We start from the raw sequence: 19,295 nt of genomic DNA, 5'->3' as shown, positions 1-19,295 counted from the left end.
GTAAAACAAACACAGTAAATGCTTAGAGCAGCACCTGGGAAAAAGTCAAGTTCCACATAAGTGTTACTGTCATTATTTTTGTCATCTTGATGAGTGTGTAAGCCTGCAAGACAATCGGGAAATTCCCTGGGGAGGGTGAATCCAGATACTCAGCTTCCAAGGGCCATTCAAGAGGGAACAATCACCTTTTCTCTTTGCCTTTCATACTGCTTTAGACACCTCACTGCTTCCTAACATAACTTTCACTGGCAAGAGACGGAGGCCTGGGTTTCAGTTCCAGTTGCCTGCGGTGGGCTGTGTGAGTTTGCCAAAGTCCCCTGCCCTCTCTGGGTCTCGGTTCCCTCGCCTGTCCACGTGAGGTTGGAGGAGCTGAACGCCGACGTCATTTTTAGCTAAGAGGGAGCAGGGTCCCCGAGTCGCCGGCGCAGGGTCTGCGCATCCGAGGCCGCGCGCCCTTTCCCCTCCCCCACGGCTCCTCCGGGCCCCGCACTCTGCGCCCCGGCTGCCGCCCAGCGCCCTACACCGCCCTCAGGGGGCCCTCGCGGGCTCCCCCCGGCCGGGATGCCCGTGCCCCGCGCCCCGCGCGCCTGCTCCCGCGCCGCCTGCCCTGCAGCCTGCCCGCGGCGCCTTTATACCCAGCGGGCTCGGCGCTCACTAATGTTTAACTCGGGGCCGAAACTTGCCAGCGGCGAGTGACTCCACCGCCCGGAGCAGCGGTGCAGGACGCGCGTCTCCGCCGCCCGCGGTGACTTCTGCCTGCGCTCCTTCTCTGAACGCTCACTTCCGAGGAGACGCCGACGATGAAGGTGAGTGCCGCGCCACGTACGTCCCCGGGGCGAGCTGTGGGGACCTCTTCGCCAAACTCCCCAAATGGCCCAAAAGCTGGCGAAACCGGACCAGGGACTCCCCTTAGGCGGAAGCCCCAAGGCCACCCTCTGACAGGTGAAGGGACGTCCCAGAGCTCTCGCTTAGCTTTCGGACCCTGGTTTCTGCTAGGACCCTGGCGTCGAGCTTTGAATGTCCGGGAGAGCCACTCACAGAACGCACGCCCGAACCCGGGCAAGGGTAGAGAAACCAACGCTAATGTGCTCTGAAGGCACAAGTTCAAGGGCACCCGCCTTAGAGAACTCCAACTGGCGCACTCCAGACGCCACCCCCACCCCCAGCCCGCGGTCTCCCTCTTCTAACGCACTCCCACCTGCAAATCCTGCTGCCTCTGGAGCAGCCCCGACCCTCCTACGGAAACTGGGGCCACACGCTTCCCTCTAACTGGACTTGATCTGCTCGGCTTGCAGACACCGTGGAAGGTTCTCCTGGGACTGCTGGGTGCTGCTGCGCTTGTCACCATCATCACCGTGCCCGTGGTTCTGCTGAACAAAGGCAGTAAGTTTGAAACATTTGAAAAAGATAGGACAGTTGGAGCTCAGGTCAGGCTCCGTCTTACCACGCTAAGGGAAACGAGGGATTTTGCGTGGGGCTGGACCAGTGCCCCGAAGTGTAGCTGAGAAGGCTTCCCAGTTGTTGTTGCTGCTTGTAGAGCAGCAGCTGGATTCACTTCGCGGGGTCTTCAGTGTTTAGGCTTCAACTCTTGCGGCTTTCACGTCTTGTTATGTATAATAAATGCATGCTTCCTGAAATTAGGGAGAGTCGGGATTTTTAAAATTTCAATTTTAAATTTAATTTGTAAATTTTTAAATTTACATGTAATTTTTGAGAAAAGTTTTTGGGTGTGATCGGCAAAGGAAAAAAGGCAGTGTTTAAAGAGCCCAAAGACAGCAGTAAGGATATCTGAAATGGAAAGGAAAAATGAGAAAGCAAGCCCCAAAATACAGTTTTGAGAAATGATGTTCCACAGGGAACCCAGACTGTTTTCCCTCAAGGGTGGTGAGAATTCAGTTGGAGGGTGGGGAGGCAGGGAAGTAATTGACCAATTTAGCAGTATTGCAGAGCTAAGTAATAAAGCTGGTATACACGATAATATTTAAGAAGGGGCTGGAATCAGTGATGTTTTGGTGGATTCTTTTATTTAAGGACTTTCATGTCTTTTTAGCTTGCCTAAATGTATAAAACACTCACATAAGGGAATACTCACTGTAGGATGCAAGCAAGTGAGAACTACTAGTTTCAGTCTCCCCTGGCCTTACTTTCCTTTTAAACACTTGCTTTCATTTCAGCATTACACACTATAAATTAGTCAGCCAGTTAAAGCATTCTCTCTGGAAGATTTAGTCAACTGAGGAATGTATAGTCAGTGCTTGCATACTCAAGGAGTCTTATCTAGATTTCAGGATGACAGTTCAGAATTAGTTTGTAGAGCAATGAAAACCATGCTTGCTGTGCAATTCAAGGCCAAGGCAAATGTGCCAAAGGTTAAATAACTGAATGGGTTGACCTACTGCTAATGAAATTTGAAGAAACCAGTGGTTGCTACTATTTTATACCATTAAATGACAGTCCACTTAAGCTTGACTCTTTCTTGTGGACTGTTAAAATATAACCATTTTCATAAAGCAACACTTTGTGTAAACCATACATGCAAAGCCTTGTGGGAGAAGAATGTGCTAGTCATACAATTGATAAATATAGGGCTTACAGGCTTACATTATGTTCCAGGCACCGTGTTAGTTGCTGCAAATACAAAGATTAAATTTTGTAAATATAAATATAAAGGCCCTGACCTCAAGAACTGTATAAGCTAGTGGGAACATGCAAACAAATATGACTTGTTTTACATATATATGTGTGTATGTGTGTGCGGATACACACATATATAAATAGAAATAATCTGTATGTTTCTCTCCAAAACATCACTGAGGCATCACAGCATCGCTGAAAGTTTGAGTAAAACTGTAATTATCAGAACTTCCGTTAAAGCAAGTTGGAAGTAATACTGTACTTCAATAAGCCACTTGAGATGGCCAGTGAAATGGCCTAGGGATCTGAGGCTTGCTGCAGTTAACTCTGAGAATTTTGTTTTGCTGGGTAGGGTATACAGGCCGGGAAGAGCTGTTTTGCCATTTCTGCTAAATAGCACCTGGTATCTTCTCCAAATGAAATTTGAACACATTTCAAGAATGTTCTCTTGAGGAGGACTTCCTGAGAGACTCAACTTGTTTCCATATAACTACTCTTATGATTCAAAAAAATAACTTAGAGGTGCTTGAGCAAACTGCTCTGGAGGTTAGAAGGAACACTTCTGGGAAAGTCTCCCCCTCCCGGGTTCAAGTGATTCCCTTGCCTCAGCCTCCCGAGTAGCTGGGACTACAGGCACACACCACCATGCCCAGATAATTTTTTGTATTTTAGTATAGATGGGTTTTTGCCATGTTGGCCAGGATGGTCTTTATCTCCTGACCTCATGATCCGCCCACTTTGGCCTCCCAAAGTGCTGGAATTAAAGGTGTAGGCCACTGCACCCGGCCGAGAGACTTCTTATAAGAGGTTTCTTTTGTGGGCCAAGCTTGAATAGTTAACATCAGTTTCTGGAGATAAGGTGTTCCAGAAAATGCAAATGCCCTGTGTTTCAACACAGAGACATGAGATCACATCCTGTGTTAGGGATTATAAAAGGATCCAGGGCCCCAGAGGAGGGTGGGAAACAGGCAAAAGAGTTTGATTCTAAGCTGGAGATGATGCAGTGAATGATGTTTTGAGCATGCCTGAACTATTGGCCATGACAGTGGGAAGGTGAGTTGCAATGGAGCAACACTGGAGGGGAAAGTGAGGGAAATGGCCCAGGACACTTACGGTACAGGTCAGAATTTGGAGGCTCCAGAGCTACTCAGAAATGTGAATGACTGGACTTCAGTAACCGGTTAAACAGAGAGAGGTAAAAGAGAGGGTGGCTAAGGATACCTCTTGGACAACCAGGTGGAGATGTTGTTTCATGGTGGCTTTATTTATTTACCACTCTAGTAATTTCTTGTCTGTATTTCTTAACTTGTATGTATGTATGTTTAAGGAAAAAAGGGAAGTCATCTTGTTAACACTTCTGCCTTATCACAGGAATAAAGATAAAAGCTCAGGAATGCAGCATTTTCACTAAATCAGCAATACCTTTCCTGGGCTGTGCCACAATAAAGGTCAGCATTCCTTACAAAAAAGTCAAAGTCATCACCCAAGAAATGCCCTCCATGTTGTCAATCAAGCTTTCAAGTAAACAAATAGAGTGAAGGAAAAAGGAAGGAAGTAGGGAGAAAGGAAATGTAAAGGGAAGGGGAAGGGAAAGGAAAGGAAGAAGGAAGGAAGGAAAGGAATTTGATCGAAAAACAAAGCAAAGACCTAAATTACGTGGAAACTAAAGAATTAAACAGCCAAAAGGAAGGAGGAAGCCATGAGCAAACCCAAGTTCATCCCCTGAGAGGTTGATTTAAGAGGTCAAGCATTTCCATGTGAAATGCTTACTTTAGCAAAACTAGACACACCCAGAACAGGACGGGGGCTAGTGAATGGGGAGCCAGAGAGAGAGAGAGAGGCTTAATACTATTGTCATATATTTAAGAATAAAATCTCCTTGAAGTCAGATTATTCATTTCACCAAGCACAATCAAAAGTTCACCCTCTTCTGTGTATATAATAAATGATTGTATGTTTTAAATTTTTTTTCAATCATCCTACTATAGGAGGATATTGCATATGTAAGCATTCAGTTTCCCCAAGAATCAGTGAAAAATATGTAAAAATACTTGTATGGAATTGTAGAACTCTTCATGGCTTAGTGGTAATAAAATTCACATGCAGCATTTATGATTCCTTTATTTTTTCTTTTACACTATATTATATGCTGAAATTTGAAATATTTGGTTATTTGTCAAATAGTTTTATTATTATTGAATTTTATTATGGAAAAGAAGTATATCTCTTCTTTTGCTCCTTTCACTGCTTTAGTGGTAAATTTCTTCTATACCTTCTTTCGGTGGAAAGGAAATTTGAGTGCTCACCCATCCATCAGTAATAAGAGAAAACCCAAATGTGAAGGAGACAGGAATAATCAGAGAGAAAAGATAGCATCTATGAGGTTTGCCTGAGGAAGTCCAGGATCTGTTCCAGGTTTAAAGCACAGAAATGCGCCTGAATGAAAGCTTTGTATGTTTCAGGGGACAATTTCTAAACAGTATGCTCTGTAAAAGCTGGAGTTGACTCCAGCTTGCTCAGTTAACTATTGTCAACCTTTGTGGAATGCTCATGAGGTCAGCAGGTTAGTCTTTTTCAGGCCAGTTATTTTGGGTTTTGCTTCCCTAGCCATAGCATATGCCTTAAGTTTCTCTATCTTAGAAATCTCTGCCTCTCTTCTCAAAGGGGATCACAAAGAGAGAGAAAATGAAGACTACTCAGTTGATGGTCAGAGAAAGACAATATAAAAAGACTGGAGCTGGATCGTGTCTTTCAAATTTTATGACTTAAGAAATTACTGAGGCCCATGGAGAATGTGGCTGTAAATAACATGCAGGAGCGCCTTGCTTGAGGAAGAGAAGGCATGCAAGCTACAATAATAGCCAATATGCATTTACTAAGTGCTAAATTTGGGGCTGAGGGCTTTCAATGTATTTTTCATTTAATCCTTAGAACAACTCTTTGAAAGAGAGGTACTATTACCCTCTCCATTCCTACAGAAGATTTATAGAAACTTTGAGAGGGTACTTTAGTTATCTGTAATTGCATAATGAATTACCTCAGAACTTAAAACAATAAATATTTATTATCTCATAGTTTCTGTGTATAAGGAATTTTGGAGTGGCTTAGCTGGGTGGTTCTGCCTCAGGGTCTCTCATGAGGTTGCAATCAAGATGTTATCTGAAAGCCTGACTGGGGCTGAAGGATCCCCTTCCAAGCTCACTCATGTGCCTGTTAGCTAGAGGCCTCAGTTCCCTAGTGTGTGGGCCCCAGTTCCCCACCATGTGGGAATTATATTATAATTTCATGACTTCTAATCTCTGTGTCGTAAGCATTCTGAAGAAGAGCCTACTGTGGATGCCTTCATTCCTATATAAAGCTGTATACAGGCAATGACTGACATCTCAAGCTTTTGAATGGTTCTGTTTAGTAGTATTAGTAGTAATAATAGGTCCAGATTTACTTACTTGCACTAAATCATACTTAGGATAATATGGTAGCTACTTTCCCTTAGAATGAAGGATCCAAGAGAGGAACTAAGCAGGAAGCTGAGTTGCCTTTTATGACCTAGCCTCAGAAGTGGCAGGTATACCATTCCTTCTGCTGTGTACTATTGGTCACACAGACCAACCCTGATACAATGTGGGAGGGCACTACACAAGTGTGTAAATACCAGGAGGTGGAGATCATTGGGAACCATGATGGAGGCTGGCTCCAATGACTATCAAAGAAGTTAAGGAACTTGCTCAAAGTTCCACAAAGTTGGGATTCATACTCAGGCAATGTGACTCTACAGCTGATACTCAGTACTGTTCAACTCCATATCATTCTGTCAGCTTGTAATCAAGTATAAAATCAACTTGGCCATATTAGCATAATTGTTATAACTTCTCATTTGCATAGCAATATTATAATTTCGTGGCTTCTAATCTCTATGTGTTAAGTATCCTGAGGAAGAGCCTACTGCTGCTGCCTTCATTCTCGTATAAAGCTGTATATAGGCAATGACTGACATCTCAAGCTTTTGAATGGTTTCGATTTTTAGTATTAGTAGTAATAATAGATTCAGATTTACCTACTGGCACTAAATTACACTTGCTTTGCTTCTGATGTAAGTTACATTATTTCATTTGATCTTCACAGAGAAGTTCATTTTAGAGAGATATATTAATATCTTGACTTTTTACACGTGAAAGTTTAGGGGTTTGCAAGTAAGTACTGGATCTTGGGAATCCAAATCTTTTGACTACCAACCTTCCCTGAGCCTGCTGGTTCCCATGAATGGCTAATTTATAGAAATGCCTTGGTGAGAGTTTTTCTGAGTTAATGTTTAATCATTACTTTATGGTTGGATGCTAATCCTTTCATTGCTGTAAATCAATATCTAGTAAATATTTTTAACTTTAGTCTTCACAGCTCCATTATGACCTCCAAAAGAGGGTGTGTCTCTCAATTTGAGAGTAACCTGAAACCATGAAATTAGAACTGAGTAACTGTTTTATTATTTGCCAAGCATTGTATTGTTTTATATTGTTCTTCAAAATTATAACTTCCTAGGAAGCTTTTAAAAATTTAAAGATAAACTATGTGCTTTCTTTAACTGGGGGCATTAATGTGCACATTTCTTAATTATTTGGTTCACTGAGGAAGAAAGTAGACCTATGAGTTCAGGGTCCTAGAAGAGGAGGTAATGTAAGGCAGAGCCAAAGCCACTAGAGATTTTATTCATGGCACTCTAGGAGCCATGGTGGCTCAGGATGTATGATTGAGGTAGAGGGAGTAGGAGAGGTGAGTATCAAGCAGGTCTTATCATCCACCCCTTCCCTGACTTCTTAAAACTGGGGACCCCAAAACTGAGCTTAGTGGTCCCTGTGGCCTAATACCATTTCTGTGAGGCTGGAACCCTCTTTTCTTGTTTTCCTCAGTTGTTCTAAAGCCCACCCTGCTCAAACTCATGTCCATAAGTTTCATGGATGACTCTTATTTCTCTATTATATTCTTCCATTATTTGATTCCAGGCATAAAACTCTTTCAGTATGAGATTTAAAACCTCTTCAGGGCCAAGGTCCTACAGTGGCCAAAGACAATATTTTTCGATTCAAAAACATATATTGAATGCTTACTGCATGTCAAGTATTACTGAAGATATGGGAGTGGGGGGATATGGCTATTGAATGCTTACTGCATGTCAAGTGTTATTGAAGGTATGGGGGATATGGCCTGCTATGATTGCATATTTGTCCCCTCCAAACCTCATGTTGAAATTTGATCTCCAATGTTGGAGGTGAGGCCTAATGGAAGGTATCTGCATAATGGGATCAGAGCCCTCCTGCAGGGGTGAGTGAGTTCTTGCTCTATTCGTTTCGTAACAGCTGATTATTGAAAAGAGCCTAGCACCTCCCTCTTTCTTGCTTTCTTTCTCACCATGTGATCTCTGCACATGCCAGCCTCCCCTTCACCTTCTGCTATAAGTAGAAGCAGCCTGAGACCATCATCAGATGTAAATGCCCAATCTTGAACTTTCCAGTCACCAGAATCATGATCCAAATAATCTTTAAAAAAAATAAATTACTAGCCTCAGATATTCCTTTATAGCAATACAAAATGAGCTAAGATCTAGCCCTAAGCAGTATAGATAATGTCCCTGTTCCACTGGACTTTTACAGTTCATAGAGCAGGCAAATTATAGGCAAGTGCAGAAATAATTTCAGATGGTAACAAATGCTATGACAGAAATAAAGTGGGATAGAGAGGACTGGCAGACACAGAAAGGAGTTTCTCTCTTATTCCAAGTATGATTTTTGAGCTCCTGGAGGATTTCAGCAAGTATGTGACATGATCTTTTCACATTTCAAAAATATGCCTCTGACTCTTGTGTGGATAGTAGTTTGGGGTTGGTGTGGTTTGTCCAGGTGATAGATGATGGTGGCTTGGAGAAGGATGGTAGCATTGGAGGTGAAAATAAGTTTAAAAAAAAAAAGAAATGCAGAATGTATTTTGGAGGTAAGACAATGTGCAGGCATGTGAAGAGTGAGGGAAGGAGAGAAGGTAAGGATGGCTCCTTGGACAGCTGGCTAGATAGCTTAAGTGAAGAATTTCTCTTGCCTCCTGGCTGTTTCCTTTTCATCAGAGCTTGTCTGCAGAGGTTCCTCTGGCTTAACTCCCCTTTCCTATTGGATCAGCCTTCCCCTTTCAAGGATGTGCTCAGGAACACCTCCTACTTCATATTCACCCAGCACAGACTTGTTGACAGAAGGTAATTCTCCAACTTGGCAAATATTTATTGAGGATTTTCTATATGCCAGATACTTTGTGGGTCCCTAGGGATAGAAAGACAATAGATATGGCCTTTGTCCTCAAATAATTGACAGCATTAAAAGACGCATAAACATTAACTACAATCAAAAGAGCTAAGTGCCCTTCTAGTAAATGATCAAAGTGCTATGGAAGCACTAGTGACCAAATGATAAATGCTGCCCCAGGAAGTTTCTACATAAACAACCAAGCATAAAGCATTAATAATTAATGGGTCTTAATATCATCCTTCCAATCCTTCAGCCCCCAAACTGGCTCTGAGGCATGCAGTGCACCTCCGTGTCCATCCTCACTGACTTACAGCCCCCTGATGCTGTATGAGGATTGTATCAGGATGTTTTGGGCTTCAAGGAACCCAATACCTGGCCAACAGTTATTTGAATGATAGCGTTTTATTATTGTATTGTCATTAGCATCTTTTATAATTGGAAGTGCAGAAGTAAAGTGGTTCTTGGGTTTGTTAATGTAATGGCCTGAACACATCAAGAACACGGGGCCTTTCCACCTTTCAGCCCTGCCATCCTTGGAGTTTTGTCTTTTGATCTCCAGTATGTCATCTCATGGTTGAGCATGGCTTCTGCAGCTCAACCCAGCACTTGCTCATACAGCTCTTTCACAGGGCAGAAGAGGATGCTCTTCCTCATTCATGTTCTGCTGTATCAGGGAGGAAAACCATTTCCATAAGTCCTCTGACCAGATGCAAACTTTCAGATCTTACTGGCGACATTTGTGTCACTTGTCCATATCCAAACCAATCACCAGCAAGGAGAATGAATTGCCGTGATTGAACCAGACTAATCAAGACTCACCTTTCTCAGGCTGGAAAGTATCTTCTTTTGCTAGCACATGGAAGGAGAAGGGCAAATATCTAACTTGAACTGAAAATTCTGAAAGACAGAAATCGGGGAGACGGCCTATGTAGGCATATCGTGTATTTGTTTATTGCTCTCTTTTCATTACGTTAGAAAGATTTAATTTTTCAACAAAAGAGGACAGACATCAAGCCAGCTCTGATCTCCAAAAATCTGGAGCTGTAATTCTCTCCTTTCCTTCTCCTCACTTTCTTTCCTAACTGGGTTTATTGCAAATCAGTGTGCTTTGTTGCTGCCTTTCTGATCTCAAGGACATTTTGACCTCAGCCCTTTCTTTCTTTTGGCATCCAAAGTGATCAAGAGGAGAAAATAATTGAATTGCAATGTTAAAATATAAATCTGAGATAATAGAGCAGGTAAGAAACATCTGAGGGGAATTACTGACAATTTACCTCCAGAAAATCCACATAAACTGTCATATTTCATCCAGTTCATAGTAGCAGAAAGTGGCAGAAATAGTCAACATAAAATAAGATCGGCAAAGTTTTTAAAAAATGGTGAAACTTAGATCTGCTAAAGTTAACCCAGGAAAGTAGGACTTAAAATAATTAATGGCCATAAAAATAAAATAGTAAATAACAAAAGCAAACAAAATAACCTCACAAGGTCCAGAAGCTATAATTTAATCTAACATGGGCAAAAAAAATCTAATTGATGACTCAAATCTTTGTTTTAAAATTTCCAGGGAAAAAATTACTCTGCATGGTAATGATTTTCTTAAAATGAAAAGGGTTTGGCTGTACTGAAAGGAGAACCCAGAACCCAGCAGCCAGTGGACCCTTATTCCTTCCTGGCAATCTGGCCCTATTTTCCCTGTCTGCTCACTCCCTTGCTTTTCTGGTGAACTATTCCAGGTATCTCCTCTCCACTCAAACTTCCAACACCTCCTCCGTATGCTCATTCATAGCTAAGGACCTGGCTTCCTGTTTTGATAAGAAAACTGAAACGATTAGAAGAGAACTTCAATTCTCACCGGCTCATCAGTGCATTCACCTGTATCGGCTCCCCTCCCAAGTTAGAGGAATGAATGCTCAGGCTCCTACCCAAGACCAGGCCCTCTGTTTGTGCCCTGGGTCCCATCCCTTTTGCTTACTGAAAGATTAGGCTCCAGCTGTCCCCTTGCATGTGGCAACATCATTTTTTCCATCTCTATTTGATCATGAACATGCAGTAGTGTCTCATATTCTTAAAAAAAAATAAGAAGGAAACTGTCTTTTTCCACCCTTATCCCTGCCAACCTACCACTCCCTTTCTCTGCTCTCTTTACCACAAAACTTCTTAAAGAGTTTCTATTATCACTGTCTGTTACCCCTCTCCCTTTTATTTTCCTCTTAAGCCTCCTGGAATAAGGGTTATCCCCACCACACCACTAAAACAGCTGTATTCTTGTCAAGGTCCCTAATCTCTGTGTTGCAGATCTGGAGTTGCTTCTCACTCTGTGTCTCGTCTGCCTGTCAATTAGTCATCCTTCTTCTCCACCTCCCCTCAGGGCTCTCACTCTCTCCTGGTTGTCCTTCTACCTCACTGTGCAGTCTTTCCCAGCCTCCTTAGGTATTCTTCCTGATGTCTTCAACTTCTCACCTTGGACTACTCTGGGGCTCCATCCTAAGACCTTTTCCTTTTTCACCTTAGATGACCTCATCCACTCCCATGGCCTTAAATACCATTTACAACTTGGCAACTTTCCAATTTTATCTGCAAACCAGACCTTTTCTTGAGCTCTAGGTGCAGTATACAACTGCTTACTGGACATCTCCATTTGGATATGATATTGGCATCTCATACTGACGTCTTCCAAAACTCTTTGTCTTCCCTTAGTACATCTTATTTCAGCAAATGGCAATTCTATTTTTGTAGTTACTGAGGCCAATATCCATGCAAGTTCTCCTCAACTCCTCTCTTTCATCCACAAGTCACATCCAATGTGTCGGCAGTTTTATCATCTGTATCTTCATATTCTCTCAGAGTTTGACCCTACGTCACCACCTCATCTCCTACTACCCTGGTCAAAGACACAATTGCCCTTCCCCTAAATTATTGCCAACATCTCTCTTTTTTTTTTCTTACTTCCCTATGGTGTATTCTCAACACAACAGACAAGGTGATTGTGGTAGGCAGAATGCTAAGGTGACCCCCAAGAACCCTCCCCTCCGCTCCTGTGTACTAATCTCTGAGATTGTGGATATGATGAATTTTCTTCCTGTAGTTAAGTTTCGTTATGATGCACAGTTGGCTTTAGAAAGGGAGATTACCTGCTTGGGCCTGACTGAATCACATGAACTGTTTAAAAGCAGAGTTTCTCTGGCTAGTCACAGAACAGGCAGTCAGGGATCCCAGGCATGAGAAGGATTTAACATGCCATTGCTGACTTGGAAGATGGAGGGGCCATATGGCCAGGAATGTGGGTCATCTCTAGGAGGTGAGAGCAGCCCTGGCTTATAGTCAACAAGTAAATGAGAACTTCACTCTCACAAGCTCAATGAACTGAATTTTGCCAACAACCTGTGTGAGCCTGGGAGCAGGTAATTTTTCCCCAGAGCCTCCAGCTGACAACTCATTCCAGCCAAAACTTTGATTTTAACCTCACAATACTTTGAACAGAGAACTCAGCAAAATGGGCTGGACTGCTGACTTATAGAACTCTAAGCTGATACATGTGTGCTGTGTTAAGTCACTAAGTTTGTGGTGATTTGTTACATAGCAATAGAAAACCATTAATAATATAGTGATAAAATTGTTTTAATTTATTATTTATTTATTTATTTTGAGATGGAGTCTTGCTCTGTCGCTCAGGCTGGAGTGCAGTGATGCAGTCTCAGCTCACTGCAACCACTGCCTCCTGGTTTCAAGCGATTCTCCCGCCTCAGCCTCCCAGATAGCTGGCACTATAGGTGTGCAACACCACGCCCAGCTAATTTTTTTTTTTTTTTTGTATTTTTAGTAGAGACAGGGTTTTGCCATGTTGGCCAGGCTGGTCTCATACTCCTGACCTCAGGTGATTTGCCTGTCTTGGCCTCCCAAAGTGCTGGGATTATAGGTGTAAGCCACCATGCCCAGGCTGGCGACCACATTTAAACATAAGTCAAATCATGTCCTTTTCTGCTTAACATCGTTCATTGGCTTTCCATTGTGAAGGCTCCATGGCACTTGTTACCACCTAGCATATGGCATTGCTTACTCATTATCTGTTCCTATGTCTCCCCCAGTTAAAATATAAGCTTCATAAGGGCAGGAGTTTTCCATGCTTTATTCTGTGATGTCTCTAGTGCCTAGAACACTGAATAACACAGTAAGTGCTAAGTAAATATTTGGTGAATTAAAGAAATTATCTTGGAGCTCAGGCAAGAAAATTTTTTTAATGAACATTTATTAATATTGCTGTAATTCTGAATAAAATTATTATATTTATAAACCACTCAGTACTAAATCATGTATACCTACAATTTGTAAGTGCTAGCAACTGTTTGAAAAAAGATAGAATACGTTTATCCTCATGGCTTATTAATAGTTTGGTTAAGAAAAGACTGTTAAAGTAAGTACTTAAATAGATATAAAATTACTTGATTAATTGGCAAAATATGTGGTACAGAAAATAAACATTTTAATAAGATGAGGAGAGAGAAATGAATGTGGACTAAGTAGTAAGGGATAGATCAAGAGACATGAAGAGGAATAGTGGGAAAATGAAGGCCATGAATGTAGACTGTTTATTTGAGAAGTTTGTCCAGATGGCTTGGGGATGCAGCAGGATCAGGTAAGTATTTCTTTAAGATCAGTACACACTCTGCATCCTTAACCACAGAGCAGAAGTGAGCAGTGGAAAGAAACTGAAGATGCAGCTGGGCACAGTGGCTCACACATGTAATCCTAGCTCTTTGGGATGCTGAGGCAGGAGGATCGCTTGAGCCCAGGAGTTCGTTCAAGGCTTTAGTGAGCCATGATAGTGCCATTGCACTCTAGCCTGGGTGACAGAGTGAGACCCTGTTTCAAGTAAAAAAGAGAGAGAGGAAGGAAGGAAGGAAGGAAGGAAGGAAGGAGGGAGGGAGGGAGTGAGGAGGAAGGAAGGAAGGAAAGAGGGAAGGAAGGAAGGAAGGAGCTTTGTGTTTTAGAGGGAAAAGGTAAGATTTAAAAAAAATCCCTTGGGAACAAGAGGACAAGCATCTGAGTCATAGATTGGGGTGTGGAATGATCGGGGAGGAAGCTCACCTCTCCCTCAGAGTTCTAAGGAAAGAGTTGAACAATGGCAGGAGGGACAGATACCACAGAACTGATGAGCTTGGTAGAAAATAAGCTCCTTATGGTAGCTTTTGCTGTAAAGGAGGAATCATTGAATTTTTTTGTTGGCTAATTTTATAATTTTTTCAAAATGTATACTGCAGGACCTGAGTTGTTCAGCATTGTATAATATTTAAAATCTAGAAAACATGAAAAAAGGGAAGAAAACAAACCTATTTTAAAGCTTACGTGACTACTTTTTAATGAGTTCAGGAAAAAGATGATGAAAGTTATTGGGTATTCCCATGGAAAAGAGAATAGAGATGGTATAACTTCCTTTCTAGGAAGTTACCTTCTAGGAAGCCACAGAGTTGCCATCCTTCTTACTGTCCAGAGGGAAAATTCTAGAGTTTTCTGAATTTGCACTCTTTTGACTTTGAAGCAGAACAAATTAAGTTTCAACTGACCCAAGTCCCAAGGATACTACCAACCTGCTTATTTAAAATAGTTGCAAACCCTGAATTTAAACACTTCCATAAAGCCTAATTCATCTCCACCAATTCACAAAAAAATGCCAAGAAAGCATTTGCCACATGCAATCACTGTTCCAAAGATTTAGAGAGGTTTAGAAGAGTGATTGTAACCACAGGCTTTGGCGCCATATTGCCTGGTCCAAATGTGGCTTTGGTGCATACTAATCACAGAATTTTAGTCTAGTTACTGGCTGTGCCTATCTGTGCCTCAGTCTCCTTATTTGTAAAATGGGAATGAGCATAAGAAGAATAAGTGGGTTGAAAGTCTACATTGCCTAGAACAACCCAGAAAACTAGAAGAACACCATAAGAATGCGTAATTATTATTCTTTATATATTTATAACATTTTTTGTTTGTTTGTTTTAACAGCTCCAGAGGCAGGTAGTATAGTAATTTTTGCCCCATACTGCTGAGTGTTTTGCCTGGTAAATACTGGGAATGGGGCAATTCCTGTGGCAGTTTTGTTTTCCAATGATTGTTTTTTCTTATATCGGGGATGACAAATGCTTGTCACAAAGAGTAGCCTTGTTGATTACACTTATAAATCTTCGGGAGACTTCTTCAATGAGTCAGTGTTAGAGCTTTCAGTTTCCATAAATGCAGATTTCCTTTACTCAGTTTTCTTTCAAACATGAGCTGATCTTTCTTAGTTTGCACTATAATACCCTCCACTGAAGTCTCACTGCAACTGCTTTTAAGTATATGTGAAGAGAAACTAGCCCTTTGCTAAAATAGTTGCATGTTTCATGGGCCAGTGAGTCATTTAGTCATACACTTAAGAACTTTCCACCTTTCAAGTGTTTATCATCACCTCGGATTTCACGGCCTAATGCCAGTCAATTTCATGGGGCATAGAAGCCCTGTACGTATTAGTTTGGGCCATTATTGTATCAGTCTTGTTTATTCCCAGAAAAGTCTTATCAAGAAAAGAGGGAGTGACTATAATCAGAAAAAAAAAATTCATTTCAGAAAGGGATAAAGCAGTCCTGCCACCTTGCTTAGTGCTGGCTCCCTGTGTGTGTAGAGCTTCCTGACTCTGCATGATAGCAGAGGGAACCAGGCAGTGTAACTCGGCTTAGTTCGGTCAGTCCTTCCAGCCTTGCATTTCTTTACCAACATGTTCATATTTGGGTTAAGATGAAAATAGATATCTGATACTTGAATACTGAGACATACATATTCTGCCCACTTTCACTTTTCTGCTACATATATTGGAGTCGTATGCTGATATTGTTTCAGGGTAATTGGAGTTTCAGTCTCAACATTTGTCTTTCAAGTCCAGTCTTGTGAGCAGTTTTTGTTTTTGCTTTAATGGTGCTCACAATTTTGAGGAATGTCCAGATGAGATTGTCAAACTGTAGTCAGGACTGGCCACCTGATGTTTTAAAAGGAAAGTTTTATGGGAACACAGCTGTGCCCACTCACTCACAGATTGGCTGTAGCTGCCTGCAAGTTACAATGGCAGACTTGAGTAGTTATAACAGAAACTACAGACCATAAGGCCCACAAAGCCTAAACTATTGACCAACCAGCTATTTAAGAAAATGTTTGCCAACTCCAGGTCTAGATGTTTTATTCTTACCACTTAAAAATACTTTCGTTATAATGTCTAACTTGAATAACGAGATTCAGAAAAACGATTAAATATAGAGTTTATTCAAGTGCAAAGCTTGAGGATGACCTCTTGGAAAACATACTCCAGACAAATGGGGTTAGCATTACCAAGTGAGGAATTGAAAGTTTCACTCATATAGGCAGTTAACAGGGTTGCAACATTTTCCATACAAGGTCAGTATGTATATTACAGTGATTTTGTTGGTTACAGATTGCTATATTCCAGCTAAGATTGCTTTAACATTCCATGAGCAGGGGTGATGATCTGAGGGGTTCCTACCTCGGGCACCACAAGGTCTTTTCTGGTCATTTACAGGAAAAAGCAGAAGTTACAGCTGCACGGTATGTGACTCAGGCCACATACCTCTCAAGGCTCAAAATAACCTAAAGTTCCAACAGATTTAAGTTCTAATTATTTAATTTCATCACAATAGGTAAGATGAATCAGTTCTTATATCAGTTAGGGAAATCACACTAGAGGCCAGGCGTGGTGGCTCCAGTTAGGGAAATCACACTAGAGGCCAGGCATGGTGGCTCAGGCCTGTAATCCCAGCACTTTGGGAGGCCGGGACAGGCAGATCATCTGAGGCCAGGAGTTCAAGACCAGCCTGGCCAACATGGTGAAACCCCGTCCCTACTAAAAATACAAAAATTAGCTGGGTGTGGTGGCACATGCCTGTAGTTGCAGTTACTTGGGAGGATGAGACAGAAAAATCGCTTGAACCTGGAAGGCAGCGGTTGCAGTGAGCCAAGATTGTGCCACTGCACTCCAGCCTGGGTGACAGAGTAAGACTCTGTCTCAAAAAAAAGAAATCACGCTAGATATTTCAGCAGAGAGATTTAATATGAAAATTGGTTACACAGATAAAAGAGCAAAAGAGAAACTCTGAGGTAACTGAGAAAGTGTAACTGCAGGAAGGAGGAACACAGAAGATCTCAGATCAAAGCTCTAAGGTTTATAATCCCCCTAGCTGCTACTGGTACCTCTGTGAGGCATGATGAAGCAGGTTCTGGATATTACAAAGGAAGCTAGAGGCTGGAGCAGGTGCTACTGCTGGGTGCATGCTGTCAGCAAGAAGGAGGAAAGGAGGAGTCCCTCCTCTTCTCTAATTGCCATCCAATTTTTTCTCTATTTTCTCCTATTAACAGAACCTAGCCAGAATCCTGCAGATGAGGCTTCTTGGAAATATAGCTGTAGAGCCCTTCCCCAGAATTACTGAGCAAGGAAGGGTATGTATATTTGGAGGTGAAAGCCAGTAGGTGACTGGCTCAGGCTTACGGAAGTGTGCTGACCTAACAGTAGCTAGTGGTGGTCTAGAACCTGAGTTGTAATAGTCTGACAGGTTCTTCTTGCCCACTGCACAGATAAAACCAATTCACTGTGACAGTGATATTGCAATAGAGAATTTCATAGTCACAGGACCAGCCAAGTGAAAGGACAGGAGACAGTTCTCAAATTGCCTCCCTCAAAGCTTGGAGGTTAGGGTTTTTAAGGATGATTTGGCAGGCAGGGACCTAGGGAATGGGTGCTGTTGATTGGTTGGGGATGAAATCATAGGACTGTCCAAAATGGTCTTTGTGCACTGAGTCATTTTCTGGGTGAGGGTCACAGGACTGGTTGATTTAGTTCCTTGGTATGAGTCACAGGTCCAGGTGGAGTCAGCAGGTCCAACTGAATGCAAAAGTCTGAAAAATATCTCAAAGACCAGTCTTAGGTCTTGACAACTTGACAATAGTGATGTTATCTATAAGAACAATTGGAGAAGTTACAAATCTTCTGACCTCTGGAATAATGGCTGGTTATCATTTAACTACTAGCCTACATCTTGGCAGAATTCAGACCCCTCCTATAGTCCTCACTGTGTGGCTTTTTCTTCGTCTTAGAAAGGCAATCTCAGTCCTCAGAGTGGGTCAGTTTTGGGAGGGACTATTACCGTCTTTGCTGCAAAGTTAAACTATAAACTAAATTCCTTCCATAGTTTGCTTGGCCTGCACCCAGTAATGAGCAAAGGTAATTAGTTTGTGAGGTTAGAGGCAAGATGGAGTCAGTTAGTTTAGATTTCTCTCACTGTCATAATTTTTGCAAAGGCCGTTTCAGAGGCTCCTGTGCTCACTCTGTCTAGTCCTATCTGGCTAAGCTCACTCCTCTTCCTACACTACAGCCACTTGGAGTTCACATATTGTATTTGGAGCTGTTGGTTCTTATTTTCAGATTGTCTGACTTTTATGTTTTCATTCAACAACTATTTATTGAGTGTCTACTGTGTACCAGGCACTGTTCTAGGCTGTAGTAATATAATAGTAAACAGAATGAAACAAAATAAAATCAGTGCCCTCACGGAGCTTACATCCAATTAAGGGAGGCAGACAGTGAACAATATAAAAAAGTAAAATGTATAATCAGTTAGATGGTATCATTGCTAAGGGAAAAATGAGTAATGCTGGAAAGAGTAGTAGAGAATTCCATGGGGGAGAAGGCTGCAGTGCTAGTCCAGGGAAGGAATGCAGCATTTAAATAAACACCTGAAGGAGGTGAGGAAGGAAGCACTGGCCATATCTGGGGGAAGAACATTCCAGGAAGAGCATATAGCAAGTGCAAAGTCTCTGAGGCAGGCATGAGCCTGGTGTGTCTGGCCACTGGGTGGCCAGTGTGGATGGAGTGGAAAGGCAAAAGAGGAGGAGAAGGAGGCATAGGAGGAGGGGGAACTAAACCCCATTAAGATGTTTTATTTTTTTCGAAGTGTTGCTATTCTAGGAAATGTGCATTATACTATTTCAGGTGGACACATTGGAAAATGATTATGTCCCTAACCAAAGTTTGGTCACCTGGCAGTCCCAACATTCTACAGCCTCCAGCTAGATGGCAATGCATTTATCATATGCCCCTGGATGTACCACAGTGTTCTTTTTTTTTTTTTGAGACAGAGTTTCACTTTGTTGCCCAGGCTGGAGTGCAGTGGCACAGTCTCGGCTCACTGCAACCTCTCATGACTCAGCTTCCTGCGTAGCTGGGTTTACAGGTACACCATGCCAGGATGACTTTTTTTTGTATTTTAGTAGAGATGGGGTTTCACCATGTTGCCCAGGCTGGTCTCGAACTCCTGAGCTCAAGCAATCCACCCATCTCGGCCT

At 42.2% G+C, this 19,295-nt stretch overlaps 1 protein-coding gene across 2 annotated transcripts in view; it reads left to right on the top strand.

Moving 5' to 3' along the window:
• The window catches only part of DPP4 (dipeptidyl peptidase 4), an 82,492-nt gene continuing 63,197 nt past the window's right edge, over positions 1-19,295 (top strand). The window contains exons 1-2 of one of the 2 annotated variants that reach the window (XM_009443585.5): positions 1-806; positions 1,296-1,383. In XM_009443585.5, coding sequence (XP_009441860.1) covers positions 801-806; positions 1,296-1,383 — 94 coding nt within the window. In that variant the 5' untranslated portion in view covers positions 1-800. The remainder of the gene's footprint in view (positions 807-1,295; positions 1,384-19,295) is intronic. The other variant, XM_515858.7, reaches the window with a different exon arrangement.

The sequence above is a fragment of the Pan troglodytes genome, chromosome 13, assembly GCF_028858775.2.
Source record: "Pan troglodytes isolate AG18354 chromosome 13, NHGRI_mPanTro3-v2.0_pri, whole genome shotgun sequence".
Lineage (NCBI taxonomy): Eukaryota > Metazoa > Chordata > Mammalia > Primates > Hominidae > Pan > Pan troglodytes.
The sequence above is the reverse complement of the archived record's forward strand: the minus strand, read 5'-3'. Positions and strand labels throughout refer to the sequence as shown.